Raw genomic sequence first — 22,807 nt, forward strand, 5'->3', positions numbered from 1 at the left:
TCGCTTTTTTTTTTTTAATTGTTGGCGGATGGACAGGGCAGGAAGCATCTTGTAGCAAGGGAGGGCATCCGAAACAAAGGGTGTTGATGCTGCCCACTGACTATTAAGAAGAAAAAAAAGCTTGGACATGTCATATCACTTTTTCCCCCCCAATATTCAGCCATGGTGCTCAGCTGCTTTGCAACATGGCTAAAACATTGACAAAGCTAATAGATCACGTAGGTGAGACCTGTTGGCTTTGTAAGTGCTGTTTTTTCTGGCAAGAGGGGGATGGAGCAAGCAACATTGGAGGGGCAAGCACAGAGCTGGAGGGGACACGGCAGGTAGCAATATGGGAGGTGTGCGAGGGGTTTGGAGTAAGCAATAACACTTGAGGGGGCCAGTGGGATGGGGAAATCAACAATGCAGGACTGGAAAACGGGGCAAGCAACAACACGAGAGGGGGCAGGAGGGACAGGGTAATCAACAATGTGAGTCGGGGCAAGCAGTAATGTTGGGGGATGGGACAAGCAATGCGGGAGAAGGCTGGGGAACCAACAATGCAGGATGGGAGGAACGTCGCAAGTAATAACGCAGGGCGGGCCAAGCAGCATCGCGGAGGCAGGAGGTACGGCACAACCAACAACGTGAAGCAGGCCGGTCGGTGGCAAACAGATGCACTCTTGTAAAGTGCTGCAAGTAAAAGAAAAAAGTAGCTCTGAAAGGACGGGTTCATAAATTATTGGAAGAAGGCAAGTTATAAAGATAAGGAAATGGCTAAAAATGGTGGCAGCTCCCAAAAATATTTGAGCCGAATCTTAATTTTGAAACTTTTTAAACGTTCTAAAAATACAAAACTAAAATGGAGTTACTAAAGTAAAACTGGTGTTCTATTTCTAGCTATGCCTGCAGCACATTGGCTCAGGCAAATGTAGGAACAGCTATAACACAAAAAGTGAGTAGGTAGTAAAGAGTGTGTGCAGATAGAGGAGAGTGGATTCAGAGAGAGTTCCTTTAGTTTTGAAATTCTTTTATGTAAGAAGTTGCAGCTCCAAGATAGACCGCAATTGATCCCTTTGGAAGAGGTCGAGAGAGGGGCAATAAAGGATGATTTGGAGTCTGCCTTATAAGTTAACATTTTCTGTATTGAAGTTGAATGTTTCAGACTTGTTTAGACAGATTAGAAAAAGTAACGCAAAGTGAAATTTACGTGAACTTGGTTTGTCATATTTTTTCCTTGTTGGAATCTAAAGCTGGTAATTTTTCGACTTCACCTCTCTTACACACTCCTCTGTTCTGTATGGTCACAGACGCACTCATCAAGGAACCGCCCACGTCCCACTTCTCGCGCTGCACTCTGACCTCCACTCCGGACGCTGACCTCTGCTCGCGGCTCCAGCTCCTGCAGCCGCAGCCGAGACCTGTGAGACCCGCGGCAAGGGGGTTGAGCGTGCCGTGCGCAGGGCTTAAAACTGTGGAGCTTGGTCTTCTTTTACTGTTGCCTGCAGGGAACTGCCAACAACTCAGAGGGTGGCGCTGTGGTCCGCGAGCCCGGTTCTAGAAGCGCAGGAGACGCTGGCTGCGACCCCTGAGCAGCTTGGTTGGCAGTAAATGCTTGTGAGGGGCTGGAGCACAAGAAATTTTAACCGGCACGAGTGAAGGCAGAGAATTGGGTTTAAAAACCCACGAAGGAAGCATTGAATAAAAGAATTGTAGCCGTGAAGGGGTGAATGGTAACACTGAACACCCCGAGAAGCTTAAGCTAGCAGTAAACCTTAAGCTTCAGCAATTGGATTAGAGGCAGTTTGACAAAGGAAAGCAGTCGTAATCGAGAGGTGGTGGATGCAAAAGTGCGGGCCTACAGAACAGAGGTAAGTGGAAAACTGTGAATAGGCGTCGTCTAGGGGATAATTGAAGGGGGTAAAGTAGTCTTACGCCCCCCTGCAATATCTGAGCAAAAGTGTCTAAAGAAGGGGGAGTAACTCAGAACTAAAGGTCGATGGCCCCGAAAAGGAAGCAAAAACCACGCAAGGAAGCTTTGGAGGAAAGCATAGGGAGAAGTGAGTTACTAGAGGGGTCTAGGACTTTGGAAGAGAGCCAGGAAAGCCAGGCCTCCCCTTAGGGGAATAGTAAGGAGACACGAAAGAAGAGGAAAAATAAAAAAGTCACCAAAAAGCCCCTACAAGCCCAAAATGGTTGTACCTCAATATCTAACTCGAAAGGTAGCTCTTCAGTTACTAAATCCATAAAGGACTTTGTAGGGAAACATTATAAAACTACAGAGCAACCTGTAATAAATTTGGAAATTGAGGAGGAGCACCAGACTGAGAACGGCACAGGAGTCTTACCAGAAGAGGAAATGGAGGATCCCTTGCTAATAAACCACTCCCTCCTGAGCCAAAACATACAAATAGCAACGACACGTCTTTCATCATCCCCAAAACTTTTCTCATTACAAGCTTCAGAGTTGGAGAATGCAGGGCTACTGGGAAATGAAAGCCACGGCTCAAGTTTTGTTTGGGGGTCCTCACCCAACCGACTATCGCAACACCAAAACGGGCTAAAAAACGTAATCCAGCAGGATATTTCAAAAACTGGAAGCCAAGCTGCCCCTGAGAGAAACAGCCTCCAAGACTCGGAAATTTCAGCGACACCCTCAAACTCCATGATGGACATACTACTGATGTTACAGAAAACCCTTCAGGGGATCCTTGAAGTAACAATGCTGAATAATGGGGTCCTAAAATCACAAAAGTTGTTCTTAAAAAAGATCGAAGAGGAGCTGGTAGGAATTAAGGGGCAAATGCTGCTTATGCTAAGACCAGTAGCTACCCCCCCAGCCCACAGAACAAAGCGTAGTTAGAGATACTGTTGAAGCACCAGATAACCTATACATATCTAAATGCCCAATGCTGATAAAAAGATGTGATTATGTAAGGGTTTATACTAAAGGTAGGACAATCAAGAAGCGGGGACCTAAAACAGTAACAAAGGGGAAAAGGAAGGAAAGGGAGGAAGAGTTAAGTCTAAATGCCTCGGCCCTGACTTTTGTGCCCCTTAGGTCTCCGATAGTTGACAGCAAAAGAAATGCCTCACATCTACAAACGAAGAATCAGAGTAGTAAGGGCCTAAACGAGAAGCCAGCAAAAATTAAATTCGCAAATCCGAGAGTAAATCCATCCCTAGAGGGACAAACCAGAAACCACCAGAGGTATTTTAACCCAGAAGAAGTACCACAGCCGCAAGGTACAGCAGTAGTGGAAAATAAAATGGGGCTCGATGGGTAAATGGTAGACAGCAAAATTTAGAAACTCCCAAAACAAGTCTAGATGTGGATAGTAACAAACGGGTGTACCTAGAACCGGTGCAACCAGGACAAAGGGGGAAGAAACTGAGGAAAATGAACCCATTAAATAGGGCGCAAATCCTGACTTCCTTCGCCAAATGCCCAAGTCTGAGCGGGTGTGGCTCGAAAGATCTGAGACAGGTGAGATTCATAGAAAATATGAATGGTAAGGAAATAACAAAAGTACTACTTTACTCTGACCTGGTAAAAATGGCCGTTGAGAAAGCGGCGAGTGAAATTCTCGAAGTGGGAATAAGGTTAATCCCAGAGAGGGAACTAAAGAGAAATGCCCAATCAGGAAGTCGTTTCCTAAAGTGCCATGCTGGGCTCGGTAGGAGGCAGGTGAGGCTTCTGAGGGATAATGTAGAAGAGGGTAGCCTCTTGAACATAGTGGTAAACAACTCAGTAAAGGATGACTCCTGGAGTAACTGGAGTCAAAAAAGCAACCAGGGAGAACCATCCGAGAGGTATATGGAGGAAATAGCAGAAGATGGTGGTCTAAGTGAGGTGGAATAGGATGAGGTGGTGTCGCATAGCCTAAGTCTCTTATCTTGGAATATAAATGGCTTAGGCAACGATAGAACACAAGAGCATATAAAGAAATGAGTAAACAAAGCTAAAATTGCCTGTCTGCAAGAGACCTGGTTTTGCGACGAAACCCCTACCTTCGAGGGCTACCTACAATTAAACCGTCCGGCCAAGAAAAAAAAGATTTGGATGTCCATCGGGGGGAATTATGACACTCATATCGACTAAAGTAATTAAAAAATGCATCCTTGCTAAAAGTGAAATATAAATGGTTATTGGCATGCAGATTAGCGCGCCTGACCCAGGACAAGAAATATGAAAATGTAATTGTTATAAACGTATATATGCATTGGGACAATGTGGCAGAGTATGGAATTGAGATGGGGAACTTTAAAGAGGATATAGACTCTTTATTAGAAAAACATGCTTTAGATGTGTTCGTCATTCTGGGGGATTTTAACCATAAGCTGAACCCAAATAAGGTTGACCTCTGGCACAAGGAATTGTTGGATGTCTATGGAATAAATTATGCCAGATTTCCAGTGTGTGAACCCTCGAATCAGGACATAGAATTGGGAAACTATCTAGGGACGAAGGGCCTCTTCTGTCTGAATGGCAGATTTATATTAGATTGCCCGGCAAAGAAGACCTTTAAAATAGGCTCACAAAACTGCCCAATTGATTATGGTTTTCATGCTAGCCTGGAATTTCCCACTAGTTTGTGATTTTAAGATACCCCAAAGTGAAGGCAGCGACCACAATCCGTTGCAACTGAAGGTATATCAGGGAAGGAGAGAACATAGAGAGAAAGTGATCCCACAAGAAGTTGATTACCCCAAGAGAGCAATAACAAGACTAACTGATGAGTATCAGGAAAATTAAAGTCCTTTCAGTTTAAGGTTAAACTGGAGGATTCTAGAAGTAAAAATCTGTAATGGTATGAGGAATAGATAGCCCAAGTAGTACAGTGTCACCGGGTAGAACTAAAAAAATATAAAAGAAAGGGTACAATAATCCCTGTCAGCCGACTGAAATGGTTCTCCGTCGACTGCCAAACTAAAAAAGGGAGATAAGGGCAGTATCAAGATGCCTCAGGAAAAAGTTCAACCAAGAGAGGCAAAATTATCTTATTAAGCTGAAAAAGGAGTTTAAAAAGATGGTTACTGATGCAAAAAGGTCGTATAAAGAGAAATGCTGGGTAAATCTGCTAGAATCAATTGAAGCAAAAAACCTAAGACAATTTTGGAAGCTGGTAAAAGCAGCATCCGTTCCCACCACAGGAGAAATGAAATGTGTTGTTAGCGAGGCAGCCTGGGAGAAGTACTTTATTGAACTGTATGGACCTTGAGAACACCCAGGAGTCATAGAGCCCCAGCATTGGCAGGAAATAACAGAAAAATGTAAATTAGACTTCACCGAACAGAAGGCTGAAAGTCTAATAAGGAACCTGAAATTAACCCGAGCGGCAGGGCCAGACAATCTTCCAGCAATAATATTAAAATCATAGATAAAGTGGTGGGAAAGATTCCTTTCACAATTGTTCCAAATAATATTAGCAGAAGGGATAATGCCAATGAATTGGAAGGGCGCTGTAATCAGGCCAATCCATAAAAAAGGTAGCATGGACGCGCCGCAAAACTATAGATTGATCAATCTTCTAGATATAGGAGAAAATGTGTTCTCAAAAATCGTGTTAAATAGGCTAAATGTTTGGGTTGATGAGTTCTCAATCGTACCTACTGAACAGGGAGGCTTCAGAGAAGGGTATTCCACGGTAGACCATTGTTTTGCACTATGGGCAATGGCGCGAAAGTCGACGGAACAAAATGGTAAGCTTTGCTGTTGTTTCGTGGACTTTCGGGCAGCATTTGATTAAGTAGATCGGAACTGTCTTTGGGAAACTCTTATAAATAAACTTACCAAAAGACCTGCTGGCTATAATAAAAGAACTACACCGAGGTAATTGGGCACAAATAATTAAGGATACAGAGGGGTCATTGACGCCAAAAATACCCATTGAAAATTGCCTGAGACAGGGCTGCGTCCTGGCCCCGCAGCTATTCTCTATATTTCTATCTGATTTGTCTGCCGGTCTTGAAGTTGAGGGTAGTGCTAGCCCAAGAATGGACGGTAAAAAGGTGCCCTGTCTTCTATACGCGGACGACCTGGTAATACTAGACCAGACTGAATTGGGCCTCCAAAGAAAGTTGAAATCTATTAACGACTATTGTGCGAGGAAATTTTTAACAGTAGACTTGGACAAGACAAAAATGTTATGCTTTGGGAAAAAGGTAATTAAGTTTAATTGGTTTTTAGGTGATCTCAAACTAGAATCTGTTAACGAACATCGCTACCTAGGGATGTGGTTTGATAAGTTCCTAAAGTGGCAACAGCATCTGGAAGCTCAGAAAGCGAAACCAGATACATCAATTGCTAGATTAAATTTTTTTAACCGTGATTAAGGGGATATGTCTCACCGACCGTTACTAGAGGCATTCAGTACAATGATACCTCCACAAGTACTCTACGGCGCAGAAATCCTTTATTTGAGCGGTAAAGGAGCCTGGGACCTAGAGGAAGGAAAATACCTGAAAACCCTTTTGTCCCTGCCCCCATCATCAATGGTACAAGCAATAAGAACTGAATTGGGTATAACAGCTTTGGGGGTCCAATCACAAATAGCAGTGATTCGATTATGGGAAAGTCTGGAAAATGAAAATGGCCAGAAAGTAGCACAATGGTGTAGCCAAGAGATTCAATCTAGTCATTTAAAATGGGCAAAAACGTGTAGGAAGAAAATGGTGCAGACCTGCGAGTGTATAAAGGTGGTTATGTGCCGAGAATCCCTATGAGTAGAATGTACTAAAAGTGATTTGAAGTTTAACGGGCAAGAAGTGTCTAGAACTGACATGGAATACCTGGCTAAGAGAAAATCTGTAGAGTATATGATGAGCGCTTGGTCTTAGGAAAACTGGTTCCCTTATCTGGATAACATACCGAACCATCGGTATAGACAGGAGATATTAAGAATGCGAATTGGGATTAACCCGTGGTTGGTAAACAAAGATTTTAAATCAAAAATGTTGGACAACAAAGGGTGTTGCAAGTGTAGGTTGGGCACCAAAGGTGACTTAGTGCACATCCTGTTAGATTGTATAACTATTCTAGAACTGCGTAAACTATGCCTGCGTCCAATATTTTTAAAATATGGCATAAGAACGCGGACACAGGCGGTCAACCTTCTTACGGAAATGCCTTTTATAGAAATTGCAATCGCTCTAGGGAACTTTTTAAAGGGTATACAAAGATTCTTAACAATATATGAGTAACAATTTTAGAATTTTAGAATTTTCCCAAATAAATGAATTTTATAGCTAGTCTAAAGAGGAAAAAGTTGAATTTAAGCGACAATAACTTTTTTTAAAGGGTAGGGCCACCCAAAGAAAGTGATGATTGTATTGGTACCTTCTCTTAAGAGACATATTCCTCTGTGTGAACGTTTTATAAATATGTTGTAGAAATTTTTAACTTGTAATTATTTTTTGTATTGTTGTAGAATATTTTAAACCTGTTATTACTTCTTTGCACTTGTTTAAAGATTATAATCTAAATAAACATAACTCTGACTGACTGGTAATTTTTCCATTTATTAAGACAAGACAGAATCGTGTTCAAGCATGCAAGGGCCCCTGCGAGGCATTAGTTTTGTTTTTAGATTTAAAGAAGCAGCCAAGCCACAGACCACTGCCAGCTGTGTAGACATCACTTTGATAAAGTTTATACGTGCACGGCTGCCCAATCGCCTGTTAGGTCACGAATTCCGAAATGTATTCTGATACCACAGGAGAGGAATCTGTCTAGGGTTATCCTAACCTGTCTGGCCAGATCCCCTTTCCATATACAAAAGAGTGATGAGTGCTTATTTTGTGCAGGTGAATACAGAGAGTGGACGCAGGCACTCATTTTGATGGATCAGACTTATTTTTCTTCAACAGAATTTCACCAAAAACAGTGACGGAGAAAAGCAGGGTTATACAAGAGCCTGCATGAGTGAATAGTTGAGGGTGACAGAGGAAAATAGTCTGGACCTGTAATCAAAACTAGGCTGCTTTGGTATTCAGCAGCTCCTAAGAAAACATTTGGGCCCCTGCTTTTATTTGTTCACAAACTGAGCACTGGGGTGTGAAGCATAGCACCTATGTGCTTAATTAAGTGGATGCTAATACGTGAAAGCCAGCGTTCCCTCTTTTCAGAAGCTTAGGTTGTAAGCTGGCACTATGAACATTTTCAGTTTGTCTTGGTTACATAACCATATCTCGGTCAGAATAGTGAACTTTGTTTCATGTTTCCAAATAATACATATTTATGTTGACAAATTAAAAATAAATTGAACTATTGTCATTTCATAAATGTTGCACATTTTTGTTCAAAAGATAAAATGTACGTCATAAATATTAACGATAATGCACCCCAAGGCATGAATGCTGGAGACAATGGAGTGGAAGTGGGGTTTAAATGCATATTTGGTGGTTATGCCCGGTTTTGCTAATATATTGGAAGAACTTGTTGAGCCATACTAAAGGGACTCCGTCATGCCCTTTACCAAATGTTTAATCCTTTATTCTGCTATGGTATGTCCCTGGGAACGGAAAGGCATGTTAATCAGTGACTGGGCCCTTGAGACACGTTACTGGCAACAAAGTATAACTAACTGGAAGAATTGTTCTCTTCTAATTATGGATTGGTTCAAACACGGTGGATAATGGTAGCATTGGGAATGTTGTATTATAGGTAGAGATATGAGAGACAGACTCGGGGTCTTTTGGAAGCCTCTCATAGACTGTAAAGAGAATCATCTACCTGGTCAAGTCCTTGGACATTGCATGTCATGATGTCATGAGGATCAACTGCGATCTGTGATTGGTAGTAATGGGCATATGTTGGTTGGGGGCTGTTGAGTTAAACGTGTTCCATGTGGTGTATTATGATTTGATATGCTCTTATTTTTTTTACCTTTGGCAGGAAAATGAGACATCTGGAGAAAAAAGCATAATATGTACCAAGTTAATAGGTGCAATCAGTTAATATGTATTCTTGGATGTACTGCTGTTCTTGATTCTTTGAAAATAATACCAAAATAACACAATTGGCTTGAGAAAGAAAACATAAATTGTATCTCAGTACCATTGGATTTGTGTTGGGCCATTGGCTTCATGGAATATCTTGGCCTGTAGGTCTGATCGCAGTTAGGAGTACAGCACGTGTAACAGTATTATTATGTATCCACATTATCATTATCACACTGACAATTGCTCCTCTGTGCTTCAGTCATTTTTAAGTGCTTCTACCAAGGGGGGAGAAGCATTTGTGACAAAGTGGGAGGGAAGAGGGGCTGCTACTAGCAACACAACTATGAATCAATAGTGATCCGTCTGTGGTCATCCACAGAACCTTCATAGATTATTTTTAGTCTACTTGAAATAGTTCTGGTTTCATTGCACAGTTCCGAGTTATACTGATGGTTAAACCAGAGCCAAATGCTTTGTGGTGATTTACGTAGTAAACAATTATTTTTTATTTACTCCATCTAGATTCACCTTGCAGTTATTGGTGTATTAGGTGATCAAATTCATGAAAATACAATTGTAAACAGGAAGGTTATGTTGGTAAAATGCACAAGTTAATTGCCATGGTATTTTAAGATCACCCTTCAACTTCATATTTCTTTGTGTTTAGAGGATGGTGAATTACGGAGAACTTTGCAGTCACTGGCCTGTGGAAAAGCACGCGTATTGGTCAAATATCCAAAAAGCAAAGATGTGGAAGATGAGGACAAGTTTGTCATTAATAATGACTTCAAACATAAGTTGTTTAGGATCAAGATCAATCAGATTCAGATGAAAGAGACGGTATGTATTGCAAAGAGCTTTTGGATCTCACCTTGCGTCAGTGTTGAACGATCTGATGTATAGATTGTTCAGTCGATAATCTACCAGATGAGCACTATGTAAGAACTATAGGTATCTTTTCGTTTGTCATAATTCTATTTTTCATGAAGTACCTCGAAAATGCAATATAAGATTTTCTACCACAGTACTAACATTATTAATTGACCATTTCCATAGAACGTAGTCATCCATAAACATCCTCCTCTAGAAATATTAGCAGAACATGTCTATGTTTCACCATGGCCTTCGTGCACTGTGGTGAATTTATCTAGCACAGTGATAGCTGATGTCTCATGCTGTTCTTACTATTGCTTTCACACACAGAGCTGGTCATTCTAGATTTTCAGAATAGGCTCTATATAAACAAGCACTGGCAAAACCAATAGGTCTGGTGTAGCCTTCATTTTGGCTTAGTCAGTGTTATTTACTTTTTTGTCCTAGTTTTACAAAACATTGTTTGGCGAAGATCCCTGACCCTCATCGAGCTCTAGTAGTCTAGGGTACTAAATCCTACATTCCAGCTGACCCAATTCAAGCGGGAGACTTGCCATTTTTTACGCTAAAAATGTCTTTATTTTAGTGGTATCCCACCTAAAATTGCTCTGCTTCAATATAAGTTGATATGGAAAATACACTTCCACAATTCTTACCGCCCTTCAAAAAAAATCAAAATTCTTCCAGTTATAAAATGTTGGCATACATGATAAAGGGAATACTATGTGCGTTGATGTGCTTCTTATAAAAGGGCAGAATGCGGTCATTCATAGTGAAGTTAGCCAAAGGCAGAAGTGGGCTGACCTATTGTCCCATGCTGTAGCCTGTCGTGCTTGGCGGAAGAAAAATGTGAATGACACAGTAACAGAGCAATGGATGAAGAAGACTAGCTGAAAGCCCATATATGTATATAATGTAAATAATTGTAGTAAATCAATAAGCTCTTGGCCAACGTCTGATCTAATAATAATTTTTATTTATTTAATTGTATGTGAATGTATTGTATGTAGGTAGCTTAAAAGTGTGCCATGGTTTAGATCCTCCTGGTCAAACGTTGGGCACTATTGATCTAACCCTGTAGTATAATCCAAGATGTGGTTGAATGCTTACAAAACGTATTCAGTTATATCATTTGGAAGCATATTGACTTAATCGGCTATTTAAAAGCCATGAAATACTATCATGTATAGCAAAATATTATTCTCCATCTGCATGATAGAGCTCTTGTCACCCTAGACATGTAAACAATGTCCTCATTGCATCACTTTTCAGTCCTCTCAAAATCATCAATATCGGAAGCAGAACCTAATGTTAAAGGTATATAACCACCGGAATGGGCACACAATGGCAGATTCAAATGCCCCACAAACCTATTTCACGTTCATTTGTGTTAAATACACAATCTCTGACCGGTTTTATTTGGTTAGGTTTTGCTTCAATCACCACCTTTTCTGTTTTCCTATCCTAGTGGTGTGCATAGAGAAACAGACCTCACCCTGTGTCTTTGTGATATAGAATCCACTCAATCAGTAATGTGTTTCTTCTTATTTTGTAAGCTTTAAAAAGCACCTAGAAAATGCTTTTAATTACGTTAGTGAGGCCTTTCAACATAAGGAAATGCAGGCCTTCCCTGTTGCACCTACAATTACTCCAGTCTGAATTTGCATGCACTGTTATTTATACATTTATTTCGGTTGCAGTAAGGCTGAGAAATATGCTGGGTAAATGACAGGACGCGATGGTAATCTGAAATGTGAACTGATCTCGATTGTCTGCACTGTGCTCTAACAAAAGCTGCTTTGATAAAAGAAGATCTTTAAGTCATGAACGCATTTGTCAATTTAATAGGGGTCAATCATGACTTGTCAATAACGGTAGTCTGGAAAACTTGCCATTTATTCTCATATTTAAGCCACATTATTCATTTCTATTGCCCATACTTTGTCTGAAACCTTTTGCTCATGTGATCAATTTCCCCTTTTAAGCATTGTCTATGTATTATATTTCACAATATTGATTCCTGCTGCCCGGGTCTTTGCTCATGCGATGGATTGTCCCTGTGTAGCACATAGTATATTATTTTGTAGGCGTACCTTTTTGGCAGCCACATTTTTACATCTAATTTAATGTTTTCTTTGTAGCAGCCACATTTTTACATGTAATTATATGTATTTTTGTGCATTTTTTTAACAAAAAATGATTGTTTGACTGACTGAATGGCTAATTGTTTTAATTGTCTGCATTTCAGAAGTAAAATGCATTATAATTCCTTTTGCCTGACTAGATTGAAGTGGCCCATGCCGGGGTGCAATACAAGGGGTGACTTTATCAAGACCTGTGCTACCACAAAGAGGCACGAAGTCTTGATGGGGAAATTACTTTACAGTGAAAAATGTTTTTTTATTGTTTTGCTATGGAAATTTGCCCTTTTTGTAGCACAAGTAGCTATTTGTTTTGCTTTGTGCTACATTTCATCAAATGGGCGTCCCATGGGCGGTACTTAAGCCATCCATTGCTACCACCCATGTTTTTGTTTTACCACAAAGCCTTATCTACAATGATCAAACTTGGCTTTCCATAAAAAAAACACATCCTGGAGTGAGGCGTAAAACAGGAAAAAAGGTTTGGTCTTGGCATGTGTTACTGTAGATACAGATGGTTTGCATACTCTTCCCATCTACTGTTGGGTCCAGACATTGCAGGTTGTTTTTCTTCAAAAACGTTTTGAGTCACGAGATGTAGACTGACTCCTCCTTTGTTCTGCAATGCACATAGGCTTCAACTCAATCCTCAGATTGTTTTTTTATACCATTGAATCCAGATGTGGAAAATTATGGCTCCGATATCGTGCAGTTTGTGTGTGTGTAAATTTCGGGCCATGCATCACTTCATTTATTCCGGCGTAGCAATCCCGGATCAAATCCATATTTTGGCATCTTTGATCCAAATACATCATCGAAGGATTGACGTAAAATATTCTTGGACTGGACCTTGCGTGCCTGGCCATTTGGAATTCAAATTATCCCTGATCTGATCAGCACGAGGTTTGTAAGCTTTGTCTCTTTCCAAATCCCCAATAGTCAGAGTGTACCTTTTGTCAAGCCTTCAGGTGTAAAAAGACTTTAAGGTATAGTAGAGAAAGACGAGGGGCATATTGAGGATGCAATGGCAAAACACTTGGCAGTTTTTCAGCGAACAAGACCCTGAATGAATGAATATCAAGATTTCTAGAGCGCACAGCTACACCAAGGAGTATCCGGGCCCTGAATGGAATGTAGGAGACCAAAGGATGTTGGTATAAGAGAGTGAAAATCTAAGAGTTGCTTTCTAAAAGGCCTCTCACTTTCAATTTTGTGTAATTTGGCAGGTAGTCTATTCCAGGTTTGGGGGCCTTGAAGGGAGAAGGATCTGCCTCCTGTTTTTGCCCCCTGACCCCGGGACTTTAGCCAGATGGCCGTAGGAAGGGACAGACTTGTAGTGTTGAATACTGGAAGACAGGTACTTCTTGCCTAAGTGACTCAAAGCTCTGTGCATAAGGACCAGAGTCTCGAACAGGATCCTTTTTTAAGTCGACCTTTTGAGACCTGTTGTATATTCTTTAGTATAAACCTCTTTGTGGGCTTATAGCCCGCCAACTGCTTTACATTTGTTTGTTTCAGTGTTCTTTAAAAATCCTTGCTTGCTAATGGTCAGTCCTTCCTCTTTAGCCCTCCTTTTTGTCATCCGTTTGTTCCCGTGTAACAGGGACCAAGTACTGTATCTTTACGCTTTAGTTGTTTACCTGTTCATTTGGGGAGCTTTTTTATGTGTTTCCTGCTTGTGTTAATGTTTGCCTGTTTTCAGCTTCGGCGCACATAGATGCTTGCATTTAAATGCAACATTCGTCCCTCCCAACTCCTCCAGTGGTGCTGCATGCCTACCCCACCTACGTCCGCTTCACAGATGTCTCACGGTTGGAGCTGGCCTCACATGTGCATGCACACTGAGAGCGCTGGCCGCCTACATTCCAAAAATAAGAGGAGCAACTGAGATGCCTGTTGCACATGAGCGCTTCAGAATATATGGAAACTGACTATTACCAGTGTGTTGAAATCCTACCCGCGAAAAGGCAATTGAAAGGGCACACAAATCGAGCATTTAAGGCTCTCAAGAATTGTGAAAAAGATTTGTAAGATTGGGAAAAGCACAAGTTTGTCTAAGTGACACAATGACATCATCTAAATTAGTTTTGAATTAGTTACAATGTTTCTGTTGTGTATAAAGGTAAACTGAACCATTCTAAGTTGGCCGCCATCGTGATCGCACTGCCCCGGGATGTTTTGTGAACTGTGTGAGCTGTCAATGGGTTTGGAAGCAGCTGTATGAGTAGAACCGTTTTCAGTAACTTTGGATTCGAAGCAGCCGGGGCACGGCGTCGTAGTAGGTGTGCACATAGACAGAAAGGAGCGCTATGGGTGATGTGTTTGAACACAGCCTGTATCTTGCTGTATCTCATGCTTTTGCCTCATGGCAAGCTAACCACCAGCGCAGGAGGTTCTTGGACTGGAGACGAAAGCGACTGCATGACAAACTCATCAAGACCCAGAAAAAGCTTGACCTTTCCTAAACACTGCTCTAACAGGCAATTGCTCCTAAGTAAACCTTTTGTGAGCATCATGTGTGTGTGGGGCAGAGGTGTGCTGTGTTTTGAATGTGCCTCATATACTAATACTTCCAGGCAGGTTTTGGTAACTCTCTGCGTCCTCGATGAGCCACAGGTCTAGAATTTGGGTCTCTGATTTATGACAAGGGTTTTATAAAAAGTAATAGTCCTCATTAGGAAAGATTGTAGTCAACCGAGCAACTGGAATTTGAGTAAAGCGAAGAGGTGCTGTATATCGGCAGACTTGCTGTAGAAATGCATTTTCTGCTGCTCAAATACACTACCAAAACCTATAGCAGAAGGCGGGACCCAGAACAAGGTGTGGAGAACCTCTGGAAAAAGCAGAAGCGATGAGGAAGAAGACGCCGCGAGAGAAATGCAGGAGACAGCAGCCGAGGGACAACCGCTCCTGAGGAAGACTCCGGAGGAATCGAGGACGATTGGAACACGAGGAGGCCAACCATTTCAGGCTGTGCCCAGCCACGCTCCTGGTGGAGTGTGGCTCACTCAGGTACGAATGAGTTGCGGGATGGGTTGGGAGGCGGGAGAAGTCCGACGTATAGGGCGGTTCTCTCTCTCTCTGTTACCTGCGACTACCCGGTTCCTGAACACAAGCACTCACTCCTAAAACGTACAGCACTAAACGGGCGTTCCTTACTCCCTTCCCCATTGCTTGTAGCTTTTAGAAGTAGTTACAACCGTCTCCCTTCTTTTCTTTCGCCCGAGTGCCCAGCCCAAGAAGCAAAGGACTCATAGCCATTTGCAGAAGACCAGATAAGACGTATTATCCTTATAACTCGGACCCTGGCTACTCATAAAAGACGAGTTTACAGAAAAATAAACCCAAGCTTAAACCGTCCTTGTCTAGACCTCCATTCTTCTCTCCCATCACAGACACAGAATACAATGACTTAGCCTGACCATTGCTGGTCAGTCCTTACTTCTTTTGTAGGTCAAGCCTAGGCAGCGCATGCACGGTCTCTTCAAGACATGCTGTATTCACTGTGTGTGCTTACAGCCCGCCCAATACTGTTTTAATCATCACTTCAATTGTCCAACAAAAAGACTTGCTTGCTAGTGGTTAATCCTTCTTTTTCGCTCCTTGTTGTCATTTTCATCCTCTCACGATGCAGCGCCTAACTACTGTATCTTTACACCTTCCTCTTCATGTGTTGTTTTTGTGGAAGTCTTTTTTTTTTCCACTCGCTCTGCTCCGAGCTCCGTTGCGGTCTACAGCTGCACAGGGCTCTGTTTACTGGCATGGTAGCCAAGTAGATCAGCATAGTTTCCCTTGATCAGGCGTCTGCATACCGGCCGCTTCAGGAGGGTGTGCAGCTTTCTTTTATCAATACTGCGCCTGCTTCACCGTCGTCGCCCTTCATCTTTTAGCATGGCAGCCTCGTGCCTTTCTTTTATCAGTAATGAGGCACCACGCCTCATTTTCTGCCAACACGAACTTCCACATCCCTTTGTCTGTTCACTCCACATAGCTCTGCCTGTCTGCAAGCAGCTGTGGCAGCTTAAGAATGTCGTCATCACTTCTCCTCCAGGGGATCCTCATCAATAGCCATAAGTACTGAATATTCCCACTCATGTGCTGGGACCCCGGAAATAATAAACAATTATATATGGAAACCATATATGTACAGCTTTACATATATATATACAAACATGTATAATTTTTTCTCATTCCAATGCAGCCCCCAAATGGAGGCTAAATTATGTAATTGCACACATAAGGAAAGCATTTGCCAATGCATAAAAGACACAAGAGGGCAATTAGCACTTGAACTCTGTCTTTTAATGAGTAAAACACTCATAAAGAGCAAAACCTGCACATAAGCAGACATTGTTAGCCTACAGGCTGCATTGTAAAACAATAGCATGGAAAATTAAAGCATTTTCAACAAAAACTGGCACTGTGCCTTTAAGGCAGCCATGACCCCCAGCTTCCCATCATGCCTCAGGGGTGACAGTTGGGTCATTTCTTTCCGGCTCCTTCTGTCAGGACCCTGGAGTCACAGCTCTCTACTTTTTAGCCAAAAATTCTCTGATTTTTTTCGGAGGTTTTCTTGGCTTCACTCGACGTCTTTTGGCATTTGAGTGCAGGGTAACCCCTTTTTTGTGACAGAAGTCATTTTTTTCTGTCAAAAATGCCTTCTTGATTCCACCCTTGCCCTGCCTGTGACCAGAAGAAGGCATGAGGTCTGTATTCTGTGTCTGCCTGATTCCTACTTTCCTTCCTCCTGTCCACACTGCAGGAATCTGTCTAAAAGAACTCTCAAAGACAGGGAGAGAATCAGGATCTATGGCCTCTCAGAAAGAGGTAGGTCTCCTGCGAAGTCGAAGAAAAGGGCGTGCTCAATGTCGAGGAGCAAGGTCCTGGTATGTTCCCCTTCGGCGTCGGGCTCGACATCAAAGGCTCCGGCGGCATCGTCGTCGAGGGACCGGGTGCAGGAGCGCCGCTCTTCAGCAAGGCGAAGTCTCTGTCGGCGTTGGAACAGCGTCCGGCGTCGAGAAGATCCTCCGCCGTTGACTCCTCAGCGAAGATCAACGTCGAGACACAGATCATTGACGCCGAGACATAAGTCATCTACTTCGACGTCAAGACCGAAGTCCACGTCGAGGTCTCAGCGTAGCTAGCCGTCGAGACAGAGATAGTCGGATATTCTATCGTCGACGTCGAGGCAGGTCCCTCTGTCGATGCCAGCAAGACACTTGACGTCGAGGCACCTGTCTCCGTCTGTTCCATTGTTGACGTCGAGACACAGTCCTCCATCGAAGGAAAGCAGCTCTATGTCGAGGCGCAGCCCTCTGTCAAAGGAAAAAAGCTCTACGTCGAGGCACAGCCCTCCGTCGAAGGAAAAAAGCTCGACGTCAAGACGCAGCCCTACGTCGAAACGACCAAGATCGAAGTTGAGGCAAGGGTCTCCGTCGAGGCATTATTCGACGTCGAGGTACACTCCTCCATCGAAAAGAGCACGGTCGAGGTCGAGGAAGAAGTCTCCGTCGGCGAGAAGAACGAGGTTGAGGCACAGTCTTCCGTTGGCGCAGCAGTCGACATTTAGACACAGTACTCCTTCAAACGACAAAGATCGGGGTCTACGTCGAGAGACAGATCTCGGTCCAGACGATCAACACTGGGGCACACGCATTCCAGATTGGCGTCTAAGCAAAGATCCACTTCACAAGCGACGTCAAGACAGAAGTCTCCGTCGGTGTCAGCCCCAGCAAGCCTCTCTCCGTCTCCTTCATCGACTTCGAGAGCAGGTTTACACGGGTCCATCTCCAGGTCTCGTACTCCAGAGGTGGTTCTCTTCATCAAGCAGGCAGGGTTCGCACTCAGATTCCCATCATGCTGCAGAAGCTCGTCAGGAAATCGGGAAGTCTCCATCACGTTCCACTGGTAGAGCACAAAGGCCTTCATCTGTCCACCTCCCTCCCAGATGGTTGCAACCCCTGCATCATTGGGCGGATCGTACTTGTACTATGGAGGCTAGAAGAGAATCCAGCCCGGCTCACAGGTCTCCACTAGCTCGCCTAGCTCAAAAGGTAGATCTGTCGCCTCCAAGAGGAAGAGCGCGTACTCGCTCCCCTGTACCAACCCCTAGGAGAAGGTCAAGAACTTGCAGCGGCAGGAGGAGGCACAGGTCTCCTACTCCTTCCACCTCCTCAACGTACTCCTCAAAGAGAGACTATTCGCCCATTCTTCCGATTAGTCCATCGTCGAGGATATCTCCGGTGGATGGCGTAAGCACTTTCCAGGACGTTCTGGCCAGGGGAGCTTCCAAACTAAACATCCCCATGCCTGTTCAGCAGAGTACCTCTTCAGTCATTTTGGAAATGCTGAATCAGAAGGCTTCCTCTCACCCATTACTGCCTCTAGTACCGGGTCTGCTGAAACCAGTAATGGACATTTTTCTCACACCAGCCACCCTCAAGACTGCACCGGCGAGCATTCTTAAGAAATATTACCCGTCTGTAGATGATCCCGAGTTCCTAAAGTCGGTTCCAAAACCCGATTCCGTAATGTTGGCTGCAGCTAGAAAGACACATTCGCTAGTCTCCTCGTCCACAGTCCCACCGGACAAGGAGAGCAAGACGCAGGACTCATGGGGTAGGAAAGTATGTGGTACCTCCTCATCCATGCTCAAGGTCTCCAGTGCATCTGCTCTATTGGGGAGATACGATAGAACATTATGGAATTCACTGCAATGGTTCTCAGAAAAACTACCCAAAGAGGACCTTAAAGACTTTGAGAAAGTCCTGCAAGAGGGCAGCTTGGTGACGATCCAAGTAATAAGTGCGGTGGCCGATGGGGCTACGCTCTCAGCGCATTCAATGGGAGAGGTGTGGCGCCGCAGCCAGGGTGACTGACTCCGGAATCTGGGGATCACGGTTCGATCCCCGGGGCCCACGGCAGATTAGCCCAGCACCATGTCACTCTGGGCAATAGCTTGCTTAATCTTCCCGACGCCCCCCAGCGCCTAGAGACCCTAACGGGTGATGGTTCGCGCTTTACAAATGTGGATTATTATTATTATTATTATATTATTCATACGCACACAGAATTTGTGCCAAGAGATCTTTATGGCTTTGCCTAACAGCTCTGAAGCCAGAGGCGCAATCCCCAATCATCAATCTGCCATTATCCGGTTCATCGCTGTTTGGGCCAAACACCTATTAGGAGATGGCACGTATGAAGATTGAGCTGGATACCTTAAAGGCAGTAGGATTAGAGAAAAAGAAAGAGTTCTGTCGTCGTTCGCCTCAATACTACCGACCAGGATCGAGGGGGATTGCCCTTTTTGATCGACTGGTCCGGGGCATTTGTGTACGCTTTTCCATCCCTTCCTCTCATCCCGAAAGTGGTGACCAAGCTGTCTCACTCAGAAACCACAATGATTCTGATTGCTCCGGAATGGCTGAGGCAGTGGTGGTACCCGGACCTTCTACATATATCACTGAAGCCGCACAGGAGGCTGCCGTGCAGACCGGACCTGCTGTCCAAGATGAACAGCAGGATCCATCATCCCAACCTTCCATCACTGAACTTGGCAGACCTGAGGTCCTCCAGTATTGATATCTAGGTCTATCTCAAGACTGTATGTCTATATTGAAAGAGGCAAGGTGACCTTCCACCAGGTTCTCTGAACGCCAGGGTGGACAAACTCAGCCGCCGGTGCTTGATGGATCACGAATGGCATCTGAACTCGAACGTGGCGCAAGGTCTCTTTCTGCAGTGGGGAGAGCCTTGGTTAGATCTATTCACTACCGAAGAGAATGCGCAATGTCATCAGTTTTGCGCGTTGGAATTTCCAAGGCGGCACTCACTCGGTGATGATTTTCGTCACAAGTGGAGTTGCGGTCTGTTGTACGCCTTTCCCCCTACACCACTTCTGCCCAGAGTGCTGAAATAGATTAGTCGCGACTTGGCCCAAGTCATCCTTGTGGCTCCGGATTGGGCTCAAAGATACTGGTATCCCAAGCTACTCAGCATGGCGATCGATCCCCCGATCCGACTGCCTCTTTGGGAGGATTATCTGTCGCAGCAGCAGGGGACAGTTCTCCACCCGAACCTGTCCAGCCTCCAACTCCATGCGTGGAGATTGAGCGGTGACAGTTGACAGCTTTCGATCTTCCTCTTGAAGCCTGTGATCTCATTCTGGCAGCCAGGCATACCTCCACTAAGACGGTATACGCCTGCAGATGGATCAAATTTGTGGCATGATGCACAGCAATGGCTGTGGATTGCCTTTTTGCCCCTCTTTCTCAGGTCCTTCTGTTCCTTCTATCGTTGGCCCAACAGGACTCTGCTCTGGGCACTATCAAAGGTTATCTTTCAGCCATCTCCGCCTTTCTATGGCTTCCAGATCAGCCTTCTCTTTTTAAGTCCCTGGTTGTTAACCTTTTTTTCTGAAAGGCATTACACACACGTTTCCTCCCGTGCCTTTCATAATGCCTCGATGGAACTTAAATTTTGTCTTGACCTATCTGATGTGCGCTCCCTTTGAGCCCCTTCATAACTGTCCTTCAAGTCTTCTCACTCTGAAGACGGCTTTCCTGGTAGCTATCACCTCTGCCAGAAGAGTGAGTCAGCTCCAGGCTCTTTCTTCTCAACCTCCTTTCCTTTCTGTTCATCTGAACAAGGTGGTTTTAAGGACCCGTCCTTCTTTCTTGCCAAAGGTTGTCACACCCTTCCACATCGGGCAGATCATCACTTAGTCCACCTTCTTTCCGCATCCTTTAAAAGAGGAAGAGGGGCTCCACCATCTGGACCCAAAACATGCGCTCTCGTTCTATCTGAAGCGCACACAACAGTTCCGGGTGGATAACCACCTCTTTGTTGGCTATGTGGGCGCCAAAAAAGGTTGGTCCGTGCACAAATGCAGCATCTCTCATTGTTCTGTGCATCAAAGCATGTTACTCGTTGGCCTCCTGAGGGGCTGCGTACCCATTCCACTAGGGCAACGGCAGCCACTACTGCCTTGGGACATGGTGTTCCCTTGCAGGACATTTGTCAGGCAGCTATGTGGGCCTCGCTGCACATGTTTACCAAGCATTACTGCCTTGACAGCCAAGTCCAGCAAAACCGCCTCTTTGGCCGTTCTGTTCTCCGTGACTTTCTGGTGTAATCTTCTTCGCAGACCCACCTCCTGGGTTGGTATTGCTGGGGTATCTATTCTAAGGCAAGGAATCTATCAATAACGTGTCTCTTTCAGATGCACAAGTTACTACTTGTTTAACGATATGTCTGTAAGAGACATTAGTTAGTGATAGATTCCTTACCGCCCCACCCATCCTCCCCCTTCTGCTAACTTATTTCTAGGGTTACGGTCATTCCTTTTCAGGGCCCTAGTTTCATGGCACCAGTGGTCAGTTTCTTGCATGGCTCTGCGTTCCTGGCGTGGAAAGTCGTGTACAGAACTGACGTCAGCGAGCATGAGTGGCGCCTCACAGAGGCAGCAGCACATACACTTGCAAGCGATATTGTATACAACAAAGAGCTGGAAGCCCACCCATTGCTTATCATTCATTAGGTTCACTGTCACTCGTGCTTTCTGTCTCATAATTGGGCAACGCTTGCCAGCTTCACTTCCTCTTGTTTCCTCTGTAGCATGTACAGATTACTTCCTTTTGGTTAGGGTCCTTTGGCTGCTGGCGTTGTGATTAAGGTACTATTCTTCTTATTTTCTTCTTCCAGTAGGTAATAATCAAATAACATGCATCAATTCACTCTTGCCATTAATCAATATAGGTTTGTTTTAATTGCATCACCCACTGGTGCAGTTAGTGACGGCATTATTTGAATAACATTATTTGCATTCATCATTTAAATTCATTTAGGTTGCAGACTTGCCCTATCTGGGCATAAATTGCGTTTCCGGTGTTCATTAAATAGCACGGAAGACCAACCTTGGGTGTGTGTAGCCATTTACCCGTGGCACATGAAGTAACAGTAGCTGTTATAGCACCCAGGATAATGTGCTGCATGGCTAAATACTTATAAGGTCTTAAAGGCGAGACTTATTGGCTATGCCAATGCTTGCTTAACAGGGAGCCAATGCAGGTTATTCTGGTGTGAAAAGACCGAAACTCGTCTAAGTAGCTTGAGGACCAAACGGGCCACTGCGTTCTGGACAGTTTAGTTTCCTCAACAAAGATAGTAGTAGGCTTGCATTTAAAGGGCGGTGCAGCCTGGACATATCAAGGCCAGGATCACTTTTATATTCACGGGCAAGGAGAGGATCTGCAAGAATTCTTTTGCAGTTCGCATTAGACCAGAATACGTGCGGATGACCATATTTATCAAACCTGACTCCCAAGTTTATTACTGCGTCAGCTTTGACGTTGGGTGGTCGGCTCTGTCCGGCCAATGAGCTTTCAGGTTGAGAGTGAAATTATGGCTAAAGCTGAAAACCTCTGTCTAATCAGTGTTGGATTTGAGTTGGTTGGTACTCATCCACTGGAATACAGCTGATAAGCAGGATTTAATGGGATCCTGGGCAATTAACTCACCTTTCTTAAAAGAAAACAGCAGCTGAGTGTCCCCAGCATAGGAAGTTACCTTGGCCCCAAAAGACTCAACCATTGCCACTAGACGGGTCAATAGATGTTAAACATGGTTGGGCTAAGGGCTGAGGAGTGGGGCACTATTACCAAAACCTCTGTTAACGGACAAGAAGGGTGGCATCCAGACCTTTGGCATCTGTCATCGAGAAAGGATTTTAGCCACTCTAGGGTGGGGAGCTCATCTTGAAGATCTGGGGGTCAAAGGCCTTTGGTCTCCAGAGGAAAGATTGTTTCACATCAATCTTCTGGAATTGCGGGCGATGCGTTTAGCTCTCAAGGCCTTTCTTCCCTCCCTTT

The 22,807-nt window shown here is 44.1% G+C and overlaps 2 protein-coding genes across 2 annotated transcripts in view; both read left to right on the top strand.

Annotated features, from left to right (window-relative positions):
- The window catches only part of LOC147697921 (cullin-4A), a 625,511-nt gene that overhangs the window by 441,260 nt on the left and 161,444 nt on the right, over positions 1–22,807 (top strand). The window contains exon 18 of the mRNA XM_086934608.1: positions 9,590–9,762. Within this exon, the coding sequence (XP_086790734.1) occupies positions 9,590–9,762 (173 nt within the window). The remainder of the gene's footprint in view (positions 1–9,589; positions 9,763–22,807) is intronic.
- Positions 14,246–14,401, top strand: LOC147697922 (mitoregulin-like). Its single transcript, XM_086933369.1, has one exon. The coding sequence runs from the start codon at positions 14,246–14,248 to the stop codon at positions 14,399–14,401; it is 156 nt and encodes a 51-aa protein (XP_086789495.1).

This window comes from Lissotriton vulgaris, chromosome 8, assembly GCF_964263255.1.
Source record: "Lissotriton vulgaris chromosome 8, aLisVul1.2, whole genome shotgun sequence".
Taxonomy (NCBI): domain Eukaryota; kingdom Metazoa; phylum Chordata; class Amphibia; order Caudata; family Salamandridae; genus Lissotriton; species Lissotriton vulgaris.